The 14427-nt window shown below is 27.6% G+C and overlaps 2 protein-coding genes across 2 annotated transcripts in view; one reads left to right on the top strand and one right to left on the bottom strand.

Annotated features, from left to right (window-relative positions):
- Window positions 1-14427, top strand: part of LOC142234273 (uncharacterized) — a 59109-nt gene that overhangs the window by 1276 nt on the left and 43406 nt on the right. The window lies entirely within an intron of this gene.
- Window positions 1405-13779, bottom strand: ebd2 (earthbound 2). Its single transcript, XM_075305695.1, has 2 exons — window positions 12794-13779; window positions 1405-2849 (listed from the first exon to the last, which is right to left on the bottom strand). Exons 1-2 carry the CDS (start codon window positions 12920-12922, stop codon window positions 1716-1718), a joined length of 1263 nt encoding a protein of 420 aa, XP_075161810.1. The 5' UTR covers window positions 12923-13779; the 3' UTR covers window positions 1405-1715.

Raw genomic sequence — 14427 nt, 5'->3', positions numbered from 1 at the left:
TTTATTTTTATAGAAAATTTTGTCAAAATTTTATTTTTATAGAAAATTTTGCCAAAATTTTATTTTTGTAGAAAATTTGGTCAACATTTTTTCTATAGAAAATTTTGTCAAAATTGTATTTTTATAGAAAATTTTGTCAATATTTTATTTTTATAGCAAATTTTGTCAAAATTTTATTTCTATAGAAAATTTTGTTAACATTTTACTTCTATCGAAAATTTTGTTAAAATTTTATTTCCATAGAAAGTTATGTCAAAATTTTATTTCTATAGAAAATGTAGTCAAAATTTTATCTCTATAGAAAATTTTGTCAAAATTTTATGTCTATAGAAAATTTTGTCAAAATTTTATCTCTATAGGAAATTTTGTCATTTTATCTCTATAGAAAATTTTGTCATTATTTTATTTCTATAGGAAATTTTGTCAAAATTTTATTTCAATTAATTATTATTCGAGCTTTATGGACACATTATATTAAGGAACTTGATCAAGAGAACCATTGAAAGGAAAACGCTAGATGGTTCTATTAATCAAGTTCCTTAATCTAATTTGTCCATAAAGCTCGAATAATAATTAATTGTAAATTAAGATATCATGCATTTGGACGTTAAGCGCCTGTTTCAGTATCAGGCTAACATGAAAAATAAAAATTTTATTTCTATAGAAAATTTTTGCAAAATTTTATTTCCATAGAAAATTTTTGCAAAATTTTATTTTTATAGAAAATTTTGTCAAAATTTTATTTCTATAGAAAATTTTGTTAACATTTTACTTCTATCGAAAATTTTATTTCCATAGAAAATTTTGTCAAAATTTTATTCTTATAGAAAATTTTGTCAAAATTTTATTTTTATAGAAATTTTTGCAAAAATTTTATTTTTGTAGAAAAATTTGTCAACATTTTTTCTATAGAAAATTTAGTCAAAATTGTATTTTTATAGAAAATTTTGTCAAAATTTTTTTTGTCAATTTTTTTCTATAGAAATTGTTGTCAAATTTTTATTTCTATAGAAAATCGTATATCTATAGAAAATTTTGTCAAACTGTTATCTCTATAGAACATTTTGTCAAAATTTTATTTCTATAGAAAATTTTGTTAACATTTTACTTCTATCGAAAATTTTGTTAAAATTTTATTTCCATAGAAAGTTATGTCAAAATTTTATTTCTATTTCTATAGAAAATTTTGTCAAAATTTTATCTCTATAGAAAATGTTGTGAAAATTTTATCTCTATAGAGAATGTTGTCAAAATTTTATGTCTATAGAAAATTTTGTCAAAATTATATCTCTATAGAAAATTTTGTCAAAATTTTATTTCTATAGGGAATTTTATTTCCGGGATTGTTCCACTGCCCTCTTGTAATTTTCATTTACATTATTCTAGTACAATAACAAGTAAACATTTTCGATTTTTCTTCATATCTACATAAATAACTTAAATTTTATTATCTTTGTATTCATATATTCCTGTTTTTTTTTTCTTCAAAATTTTCGGAATTTCTCTTGCAAAATCTTTCCTCAATATCACATATTGAAAACTAAATAAAAAACAATGTAACTTCATTTATCGCTTCCTTATACAGTATCTTAGAATCTAATAAAATAATAATAAATCACGTTTAAGTACCAAATATGGTGTGTGTGTGAGGGGAATGTGCATGGACTATGCTATGATGTGCCAACTAAAAGTATTCATCCCCATCCATTCATTCATCACTCTATTAAAACAATATCATCTATATCGGGATAGATTATATCTCCAGAGACTTCGATGTCATCACAATCCAAGCCATTAATAGTGGTGGGTGTCGCCAGCGACAATTGTTTGTAGGCACCTTCGGCAGCTTGAGTTTGCATATGGACGCCCAATTGAGAGATAAGCTCAAGGGCTTTAACATCTGAATTGAGTAAGGCAAATTGGTGAATAACGGCCAAATGTGGGAATATACTATGTAACAGGGCTGCAGAACCTGCTGTCATCATGGGATATTCTTGATTGGTAGCTTCATTAGGTTTTGTTAAACTCGCTTGAGATTCGGTATTAGCAATGGCTGGGGATTTCTGCGATGCTCCTTGGCTAATAGGATTGGATGTTTTAACTTCAATCACATCTTCATCACTATGCCTGTCCTTGCTATCGTTCATAAAGTCCTCATCATCATCATCATCTTCCGAAATTTCATATTCATCCATACTATTGATGTCTTTGTCATTTACAATAATTGGAATTTCGATACGAGGTTTTAGTAAATCATTTTCTGTCGCCGGTACCAGGAGGGCATCATTGGCCGACGATGTAATGGCTGATATTTCTTTTTGCATAAAACTTGGCAATGAATCCTTATACTCAATGATAATATCCTCAACGGACAATTCACCAGCTACAGTACCCACACCCGTACCAGCACCCAAATCCTCATCGTTGTACTTGTATTTACCACGGAAACGATTCAACCACCTGTAGGATGGTCGAAATGCGGGTAAATTTAATATGGCTGCCATTTTGACTGCAGTCTCCTTTAGAGTTTCATTGGTTATACTTTTACGTAGACGCATTTGTCGACATCTTTCCACCCACTGATGGAGAATGAAACTAATGGCACTCATTTCGAATTTACGACGTTTACGTGTCATTTCTTCAATGATTATAGAAGCATCAGCCTCACTTAGTGTGGCCAACTGTTGCATGAGCTCCTGTTTCCGTTCGAGTATGCGTCGTATTTGTGTGGCACAACAATGGAACATTTTGGCCAAACTGTTGCGAGATATATTCGTCTCATCATAGTAGCGTATAACGGCAATCTTCTCATAGAATGTTAGTATGTTACGTTCGTTACGTTTTTTGGGCTAAGGAAAAAATTAAGAAAAAATGAAAAGAAAATTATTAAAATGTTAATATTTTCGGTCTATAACCAGAACTTTGTATCTTATAAACTACACTTGACAAAAAAATAGTTGGTCATAGCGGAAGATTTGTTGTTTCAGAAACGTTTAACTGCTGAAAAAGAAAAATTATTTTCGATTGCTGTTACAGCAAAAAAACTTTTGATATTAAACAGACTTAGTAATTACTACCAATAGCAGAGTTTTTTTTTGAGTGTATATAAAAGGAAAAAAATCTGATTGCTGATATAGTGTTGCAAACAAAACTGTTTATATAACAACCATTTTCCTGCTAATGTATAAGGGACAGGGATGATAAATGATGTTCACGAAAAAGTACTAAAAATGTTTAAAAATGTACTTTTCGAAGCCAAAAGGTGCTAAAATTACATAATATCAAATTTAAAGACTATTGTAACAGTATACGTATGTTTTAAATCTAGACCGATTTGGACATTTCTTTAGATTTTCTAAAAAATCTTTTTTTGCAAAATTTTATTTCTATAGAAATTTTTGTCACAATTTTATGTCTGCACAAAATTTTGTCAAAATTTAATTTGTGCAGAAAATTTTTTAAAAATGTTATTTCTGCGGAAATTTTGTCAAAATTTTATTTCTATAGAAAATTTTGACAAAATTTTATTTCTGCACAAAATTTTATTTCTAAATTATCTAAATTTTCTGCGAAAATTTTGTAAAAATTTTATTTCCATTGAAAATTTTGTCCAAATTTTATTTCCATTGAAGATTTTGTCAACAATTTATTTCTATAGAAAATTTTGTCAAAATTTTATTTTTATTGAAAATTTTGTCAAAATTTAATTTCTGCACAAAATTTTATTTCCATTGAAAATTTTGTCTAAATTTTATTTCCATTGAAAATTTTGTCAACAATTTATTTCCATCGAAAATTTTGTCAAAATTTTATTTCCATTGAAAATTTTGTGAACAATTTATTTCTATAGAAAATTTTGTCAAAATTTTATTTCTATAAACAATTTTGACAAAATTTTATTTCTCTATGTTAGAAAATTTTGACAAAATTTTATTTCTGCACAAAATTTTGGCAACATTTTATTTCCATTGAAAATTTTGTCAACAATTTATGTCTATAGAAATTTTTGTAAAAATTTTATTTCTATAGAAAATTTTGTAAAAATTGTATTTCTGCACAAAATTTTGTAAAAATTTTATTTCAAAATTATCTAAATTTTCTGCGAAAATTTTGTCAAAATTTTATTTCTGCACAAAATTTTGTCAACATTTTATTTCCATTGAAAATTTTGTCAACAATTTATTTCTATAGAAAATTTTGTCAACATTTTATTTCTATAGAAATTTTGACAAAATTTTATTTCTGCACAAAATTTTATTTCCATTGAAAATTTTGTCAAAATTTTATTTCCATTGAAAAATTTGTCAACAATTTATTTCTATAGAAAATTTTGTCAAAATTTTATTTCTATAGAAAATTTTGTCAAAATTTTATTTCTATAGAAAATTTTGTCAAAATTTTATTTCTATAGAAAATTTTGTAAAAATTTTATTTCTATAGAAATTTTTGTAAAAATTTTATTTCTATAGAAAATTTTGATAAAATTTTATTTCTATAGAAAATTTTGTCAAAATTTTATTTTTATAGAAAATTTTAACAAAATGTTATTTCCATCGAAAATTTTGTCAAAATTTTATAGAAAATTTTGTCAAAATTTTATTTCTATAGACAATTTTGACAAAATTTTATTTCTATAGAAAATTTTGTAAAAATTTTATTTCTATAGAAATTTTTGTAAAAATTTTATTTCTATAGAAAATTTTGATAAAATTTTATTTCTATAGAAAATTTTGTCAAAATTTTATTTTTATAAAAAATTTTGTAAAAATGTTATTTCCATTGAAAATTTTGTCAACAATTTATTTCCATCGAAAATTTTTTCAAAATTTTATTTCCATTGAAAATTTTGTGAACAATTTATTTCTATAGAAAATTTTGTCAAAATTTTATTTCTATAGAAAATTTTGTCAAAATTTTATTTCTATAGACAATTTTGACAAAATTTTATTTCTCTATGTTAGAAAATTTTGACAAAATTTTATTTCTGCACAAAATTTTGGCAATATTTTATTTCCATTGAAAATTTTGTCAACAATTTATTTCTATAGAAATTTTTGTAGAAATTTTATTTCTATAGAAAATTTTGTAAAAATTTTATTTCTGCACAAAATTTTGTAAAAATTTTATTTCTAAATTATCTAAATTTTCTGCGAAAATTTTATAGAAAATTTTGTCAAAATTTTATTTCTATAGACAATTTTGACAAAATTTTATTTCTCTATGTTAGAAAATTTTGACAAAATTTTATTTCTGCACAAAATTTTGGCAATATTTTATTTCCATTGAAAATTTTGTCAACAATTTATTTCTATAGAAATTTTTGTAGAAATTTTATTTCTATAGAAAATTTTGTCAAAATTTTATTTCTGCACAAAATTTTGTCAAAATTTTATTTCCATTGAAAATTTTGTCAACAATTTATTTCTATAGAAAATTTTGTCAACATTTTATTTCTATAGAAATTTTGACAAAATTTTATTTCTGCACAAAATTTTATTTCCATTGAAAATGTTGTCAAAATTTTAGTTCCATTGAAAAATTTGTCAACAATTTATTTCAATAGAAAATTTTGTCAAAATTTTATTTCTATAGAAAATTTTGTCAAAATTTTATTTCTATAGAAAATTTTGTAAAAATTTTATTTCTATAGAAAATTTTGTACAAAGTTTATTTCTATAGAAAATTTTGACAAAATTTTATTTCTATAGAAAATTTTGTCAAAATTTTATTTCTGTAGAAAATTTTGACAAAATTTTATTTCTGCACAAAATTTTGTAAAAATTTTATTTCTATAGGAAATTTTGTCAAAATTTTATTTCTATAGAAAATTTTGTCAAAATTTTATTTCCATAGAAAAGTTGGCAAAATTTTATTTACATAGAAAATTTTGTCAACATTTTATTTCTATAGGAAAAATTTTATTCTTATAGAAATTTTGTCAGCAATTTATTTCTATACAAAATTATTTCGTCTCCTTCTTAGCGTTTCAAATATATACACTATCTTATAATAGTCTGTTCCTCAGAGTGGCGGAAAAAAAACACATTTCACATTTGCGGACGATTTGTTTGAGATCCTGTAATAAAAACTAAAATATTCTCATTTTGGAATGTATTTATTTCTTGATATCTGAGAAACGTTCACATTTAAGACAGAATAACTCTATATAGAGTAATTGTGATGGAAAAGTACCAAATGGCTCGCGGTCGTGACAAAAGTGTCAACTTTATCAACCCTGATAAGGGATCAATATTGGCTTTTAAATATTGGCTGTTAAAAAAATGTTTTTAATTTTTAATTAAAAAAAAATTAATTGAAACAATCAAATTTTCATTAATCTTTCAATTACCCAGCAAAAGAATCGTAGCCTAAGAAGTAATGAAAATAGTCTTTTTGGATCCGTAAGTGGTGCAAAATTTTCCATGTGGTTGTCATAGGACGAAAATCGTATTTTTAAGCATCCGCCGCAGTAATTTCCCATTAGTTAGTTTAGATGTGATGCTATTTCGGATTTCATAAAAAAAAAATGGGGAAAAACTTACAAAAATAAAAGTTTTCTTAACTTTTTGACTTTTATCTCTACACCAACAAGAAATGGATCGGTACACCTTTTCAATTTTGTTTTTTGGAAATTTCTATTTCAATTAAATAATTAACTGATACATTTAACATTTTTTAATCAAACTAGAAACATTATGGCAAGTCAATGATTGAAAGTTTTTAAATTTGTAATTAAAAAATTAGTTGATACAATTAATTTTTTAGTCAAAATAAAAACACAAAGTCAATTAAGTCAATTAAGAAGTGAAAATAGTTACGTCGTTAATATCAAAATTAATTGATACAATCATTTTTTTCAATCAAACTAAGAACACAAAGTTAGTTAGGAAAAGGGTGAACATTTACGCCGTTTTTATTGAACAACTAAATGTTCCAATTAAAAATTTAATTAAAAAATTTCATCGACGTCGATTGCAAAAATAAATCATTAATTGAATCATTTAAAAAAGTGTTTGAGTTTTCCAAACGAATTTTTGATTGGATCCATTTAAATTTCGATGTCCATCATCAAATTGTGCACGGACGAAAAAGATTGTTTTTCATATGTTTGGGTGTAAAAATTATATGTTTGGAACTCAAAACTTTTAACTTTAACTTTTAACACAATATTTTTAAGTGCAAGCATATAATGTTCATAAAATAGCATAACATGTTTGGAACATATATGTTAATATGTTAGAATATATTATGTTTGGGGCATAAAATGTTTGTAAATATAATATGTTTAGATGCAAACATATATTAATTTGGAAATAGCCTATAAACATATATGTGTTTAGAAAAAGAGACCTAGAGAGTATGCTGCAAGTAAAATAATGGAAGTAACCAACTTGCGCCTTAAAAATATATCCATACAAAGAAAATTTCATTATTTTTTTTACTACCAGTGTATGCCCTAAGGTGAAACATAATATGTTTGAACAATACAAACAATATTTTGTTTGGACCAATCCTGAAAATATATATGCTTGAAGCAAAATGTGTTTGGGGTATATATTACAGAAGCGATTTTTTTAGGGTATGGGTCCTTTTTCTTAATGTGGTATTATTGGGTAATATAAACCATTGATCGGTCTATATTGCACCCCATATAGACCAATCTCCAGATATGACTTCTTGAGCGTCCTGATTTTTTTTTTCATTCGATCTGCGTGAAATGCTGTACTCTATTTTTTACCCAGATTTGAATCATAAAAAATTGGAAATCGGGAGAAATTTCACCAAGGTTTATTTTCTAAACTAAAAAATAATGATCTACCTAGACGAACGAAAATGATCCTATAACCGATTTAAATTTATAGCCTGTTTCTACAGAGCTCGTTCGACATACAGAAATTTATAGCCTTTCAAATTTATTTTAGGTTATTAATATCAGTTGGATTTTGTTAAATGTTGTCAAATGTGAAAAAAAATGATTATGTTGTTTGGAATAAATTTTCTTCAATTTGTAATTAATTAAATATTTTAGTAAAAATTGGGTTCATTGTTTTTTGGGTGTATGTAGCTTCATTTATTTATTACTTTCGATATTTCTTTTAAAGCAATAAGGTTTTGTTTTCAAATTCCTGTATCTCCCCAAACTTTGTTGTATTATTACACTTTTTGGGTTTTATTTCATTTTCTCAATTGTGGGATTTTTCCTTATGAAATAAGGCCCACATTTATGTCTGAGAGCATTGCTTAAGACATAATGGCACTATGAAATGCGATTGTACTTGTGTTTTTGAATTGAGAAAGCTTCCCCCGTCACCCCACACACACACACACACACATTTGCTTTACTCCATCATCGTTATAAAGTTATATGCCATACAATGAATCGCTCATTGCGAAATTTCATTTTGTAGCTCTTTTTCGTAACAAGCATACACATACATATGTACGTATAAACGATTTTCTTATATCAGCAACAGTGTTGCCAGTTTTTTGCTGGCTCTTGTCCCCAAATTAAATTCCTCATAAAAATCCCCAATACATTTTTGACAAGTTTTTTTTTGAAAAAAAAAAAAAATAAATAAATAAATAAATAAAGCAAAAGGCTCTGCTGTAGACAATCAGTAATAATTTAAAAATTTAAATTTTGTCAAATCCAGCAAGCTGGAATAAGATCAAGATTTCGAACCACAACATCAAGAGAGTGGTGATCGTCTTCCAAATGCTGGAGATATGAAAATTGTCACCTTGTATTTATGAACGAAAATTTAATTCTAAATCTTCAAGTAACTAGGTGGTAGACACGTTGCCAAAGTTGGTAGAATTTTACCAGAAATGGTAAATTTTTTATTGTTTGGTAGATTGGTAAAATACATATAGAAATAAAATTTTGACAAAATTTTCTATATAGAAATGAAATTTTGACAAATTGAAATTTTGACAAAATTTTCTATAGAAATAAAATTTGACAAAATTTTTAATAGAAATACAATTTTGACAAAATTTTTTATATAGAAATGAAATTTTGACAAAATTTTCTATATAGCAATAACATTTTGACAAAATTTTCTATATAGCAATAACATTTTGACAAAATTTTCTATATAGCAATAAAATTTTGACAACATTTTCTATACAAAATAAAACATTTACGAAATTTTCTATAGAAATAAAATTTTGAGATAATTTTCTATATAGAAATAAAATTTTGACAAAATTTTCTTAAAACAAAAATTGAGAAAATTTTCTATATAGAAATAACATTTTGAGAAAATTTTCTATAGAAATAAAATTTTGTGAAAATTTACTATATGGAAAAAAATGTTTGGAAAATGTTCTATGTAGAAAAAAATTTTTTGAGATAATTTTCTATACAGAAATAAAATTTGGTCAAAATTTTCTATAGAAAAAAATTTGACAAAATTTTCTATAGAAATATAATTTTCAAAAAATTTTCTATATAAAAATAATGTGACAAAATTTTTTATAGAAATAAATAAAATTTTGACAAAATTTTCTATATAGAAACAAATTTTGACAAAATGTTCAAAAAACCCCAGATTTATGGAAATTCCCCACCAAATCCCCAACTCAGAAATTTCGTCCCCATACACGAAAAAATAGCCCCAAATACTGGCAACACTGATCAACAACTCTTTGTGTGTGCCTTGTACAGTGTAATGGAGAAGTAGTACATACATCAGGGTGTTCAAATATAGGACGGTGATTTAAATACACAGTGAATGTGCCATAATGATTGGTCTTAATGACACGCTTGTCCATTAGCATTACTAACTAACTGAGAACACATGATTTTATCATAAGGGTTAATATAAATACCTAAATGTGTGTAAATGTTAGTCAAATACATTTGTATGTGTATGGATTATTGAATAAACTTAAACGTATATTGCATTCAAGACGCTTGATAATATTTGTTTGAAAGCCATTTGAATTCAGATTTTTCTCAAGGGTTCTCATGCACAAAGATAATATGATCGTAAAAAAGAATAATAAGGGTAGTAAATAGAAATAATAACATCAAATTTTTGAAAATCGGGCGATACATGTATATCCCTATATCTGAAGGTTAGGTTACGTATAGTGGCAGCCCCCGATATTTCAGGCTCACTTCAGTCCATCGACTTTTTCACAACTTTTATAAAAACATGTATGTACGAACTTAAGTTCGGCCGGGCCGAATCTTAAATATCCACCACCATGAATCAAATATAATTCCTTTGAAAATTCTTACTTGAAAATATATAGAATTTCGGGTAGATTTGATGGCAAACATATATACCAAAACATATACCGTCAAATCGGGAGATCGGTCTATATGAGGGAGATAAAAAAAAATGGACCGATACACACCATCTTACGCACATTTATGTGTGTACCAAAAATACTTCTAGATTTTCAGTTTTAGATAAATCGGATAAAAATTGAGGTGTCCAGAAGCCCCAGAAGTCAAATCAGGAGATAGAGCTACACGCAAAGAAAAAAACGTTTGGAAAACGTGTACCGAAAACGTTTTTCTTTTGTTAGAGTTTTTTGAATTGCTTCGAAAATTTTAAACTTTTATCACCAAAAAAATTCGTTTGTTACAAAATTTTTATTTTTTCAATAAAAAAAGTTATTTTTGAAACAACAACAGAGTCCATTTCGTTTATATCAAACACCGTTCCTTACTGACTTTAGGTCATTAATAAGACACATTTTACAGTTCAAAATTTAATATAGTACAATGTAATGTTGAACATTTTTTCGGAATCTTCCGAACATATGTGGAATGTATGTAAAAAAAAAAAAAAAAAACTTTGGTCGCAGCAGGGATCGAACCCACGACCCTTGGCATGAGAGTCGGACGTAGCAACCACTGCTCCACGGTGTCAAACTAAATGTTTGTTTCTGTTAAATAAACTGTGTTTATTCGGTTCATGGGCGCCGCAAGCTATGCTATATAAATATAACTTATATGGATAATTATCTATTGATGACCATAACAGGTACATAGCTCAGTGGTTAGTGTGTTGGCTTACAAAGTGCATGGTCCGCGGTTCGATTCTCCGTCCAGGCGAAAGGTAAAAAAATTTTAAAAATGTATAAATTCGTATAATTTCTTCTACATTGTTGGTATTACAGAAAAAGTTGTTAAGAACTAAAAAACTTCGTGGAAGTGAGAAAGATGTGAGGGAAAATGCAATTAGCCAGAAATTTTACTTTTTGAGTTAGTCTTTGTGAAATTGATTTTACATCCTGGAAAAGAATAAACGTTTATCACAAAAAGTATATACTTTTCTTCCAAATACACTTCCTTACAGCGAAAAGCAAATGAGAAACGAACTTTGTTTGTCTAAAATTTCGTTTGGGAGGAAAGAATTATTTTTTTGCGTGTATATGGGGTCTACACCAAAACAGGCACCGATACACACCATCGTCGGCACACTTGCTGATGGACTCAAAATACTTTTAGATTTCCAATTTCAGGCAAATCTGAAAGAAAATTGCGGTGTCTAGAAGCCACAGAAGTCGAAACGTGGACCGATATAGCCCGAACATGACCTACCTGCAAACAAAAGAGTTTGTGCAGAATTTCAGCACGATAACTTCCTTATTTAAGACACGACAGAGAGCCATACGGACCTGGTTATATCGCCTTAGAAATTCTCTCTGATCAAGTATATACTTTATGTAGTCGACAATCGATATTTTTACAGACTTACTATACCCCCATCACCATTCTATGGTTTTGGGTATAAAAATCCTTAATGGAAGATCAAAAACTTCGAATTCAAGTAAACTTTTTTGAGTCCAACTTTAACAGAAAAATCCTTAATTTGGTGTAAACGTCGAAAATGTTTTTTTTTATTAAATTTAGTTTATGTTGCATTGCATACACTAAAAGAAAAGTTTTTTTCTGAAGAACGAAATTTCAGACAAAGTTAATATGTTTTTTTTTTTTGCAGATAACAGTTTAAACTTTTCGGATAGATACAAAACACTGTGACCAACACTTGTTTTCGAAATGGTTTTTTGTTGCGTGTAAATTTAAAGTTAGGTTGCTTCCTATAAAACGTCTTTAATTTAAAGATGCTGCATTTTTTACTTGGAATTAATACAAAAATCCTTAAGGTTCAAATATAGATTTTGGCATAATGCTACATTAATTGAGATATTTAAGCTTTCAATTAAATAAAAAAAAACTACAGATATAGAAAAATATTTATTTTGAGGATGTTGTCTTTAATTAGATTTGTCTTTTATTGTATAATAATAGTCCTTCACAGCTTTGTTATCCTATACTAAAAGAAAACACACCTATTATCTAAACAGCTGATTGCCATGTTTTTATTTCTATTTGGTGGGAGAAAGGAATGAAATAAGAGAGCAAAACATAATAGATGCCATTTTACCGCTTTGAATGATTTGTTTTTAAATGCTTATAGTCAATTATTGTGGGTATGATAAAACTGAAACTACACACAAAGAAAAAATACTTTCCTTCGAAACGAAACAAGTGAAATTCTTCTTTGATATAAAGTATTTTCATGAAGAGCCAATAAACTCTAATTCATAGCAAGCGATGCAGCGATTACGTTTAATTTAGTTTATTTGCTTTTAAAGAATTTTTTGGTGGCAAAAGAAATCTTTGTTTGTCCAAAAGTTTTGTTCCTCAGAAGAGAAAAATATTTTTTCAGTGTATCGCTTGCTATTTTGTTAATTTTCTAACTTACGTTAAATCATTCAAATATGTATATTACTGTTATCCTATCTTTCGATATAGAACATAACTTACCTTTCTTGTTGTCACCTCATTCGTTACACTTGCTACAGCGTTGGTGGATCCATTCGAATTTGCTCCAGATGATCGTCTCGACTTAACAGTTGTCTCAGATGGTATTCTCATATTGCTGCTCTCTTTCATTTAATATTCAACAACACAAATAGTATACGATGAGAGAGAGAGAAAAGAGCACGGTGATATGCTCTGTTAGGCAAAATGTCACAAATCCCACTTGATGTTGTTGCTTATGGTGTATTGAACAAAATAAAAGTAGACAACGGTGTTGTTTTTACAACTACTACACCAACAAAACTATGCCCAATTCCCTCTTATTCTCCACAAACTTAAGTAAACGATGACTTATTTTCTTATCCGTATACGCTAGTTCGTTTTCAGCTACAGCATATGGACTTAGTATTATGTCCATGTGTTGGTAAGTCGATTTGAAGAATAAATAGAAAACAACGACGCTGTCTGTATGTGAATGCGTGTGTGAGGTTATGTTTTGTTCGAGGTCTCTAGGAGATTCAAACAACTGGAAGAGTATTGAAATTCAACATAGAAAACAACAGCAACACACACAGGCCCAAACCGTGTAGCCGTTATTACGTTCTTATTTTGTCCAGTGATGATGAGCTTTCTTTGTTACTATGAAAGCCAAGTTATACAATATCGTTGCTATGTATGCTGGTTGCTTTGAAACAGCAGCACACTACACAACAGCAGTTTTATGGTGGCTATATGGAAATGTCTTTGTTATCTGTTATCTTCGGGGCCAATACAAAATCGTTGGGTTTTTGTTTTGCAATTTAATTTACCAATCTTTTGTCACGATTATTATTTACTATTCTCACTGGCCTTAGTGAAATACTTCTACGACTTTAGTTATTACGAGTAGGCTAATTTAGTTCTAGATTTTAAATTCTGGCCTTCCTCATTCGCCTGCTTTATTATATGGTGGTGCTTATATGCTGAGTAACACTTTGATACTGAACAGCAGCACACACAATACCATTATACTCGCCGACATACGTTGTTTGCACGTTTGCCATCGATTCGTATGAAATAAAAACGGTAAAAATTGTCAGTGTGTGAGTGTTGTCGTCGCATACGTACACGCTCGTTCGTCAATGAATGTTTTTGTTATTATTATTTTTTCTTCTTGTTCTCCAATGCTTTGTTGGCTTGCTGTTATTCTGTCTTGTGTTGTTAGAAAGAAGAGCATATGAGAGTAGATATATGTGCGTGTGTTAGTGAGTTTGTTGCGCTACAACAACTACAAACACACACACATATATTCCATAAGAACCCTGAACAGCTGAGTAGAACGAACATCATATATTGTATGAGTGTGAATGGCTAGGGGGATAGTTATTCTGCTTATCATTTTTTACTATGCTTGGTAGCTGCTCTCTAAATAACATCTTTTCGAATATAAACCAATTGAATGACTCTCTTTCTCTCTTCATTTGAACATAAATAATAAAACAGAATCCTCACTTATTGAATCATATGTTATAAGATCTATTTCATGTACCCAACATTTCGCCAAATATCCTTGTGGGGTAAATGGGGGAATTGTATGAAAGATTCGTTGGAAAAAGTGAGACATTCCATAAGTATTGCTATGCGACATGCGAACTTCA

Source organism: Haematobia irritans, chromosome 4 (genome assembly GCF_050003625.1).
Source record: "Haematobia irritans isolate KBUSLIRL chromosome 4, ASM5000362v1, whole genome shotgun sequence".
NCBI lineage: Eukaryota > Metazoa > Arthropoda > Insecta > Diptera > Muscidae > Haematobia > Haematobia irritans.
Note: the sequence above shows the minus strand (reverse complement) of the source record. Positions and strands in the feature narration are given on the sequence as shown.

What these genes read in the sequence shown, in the direction of transcription:
- ebd2 (XM_075305695.1), bottom strand. Translation starts at nt 12,922, where the DNA reads ATGAAAGAGAGCAGCAATATGAGAATACCATCTGAGACAACTGTTAAG. An exon ending in ATGAGGTGACAACAAGAAAG is followed by an intron (nt 2,850 to 12,793) that starts GTAAGTTATGTT and finishes TTTTTTCCTTAG; the next exon opens with CCCAAAAAACGTAACGAACG.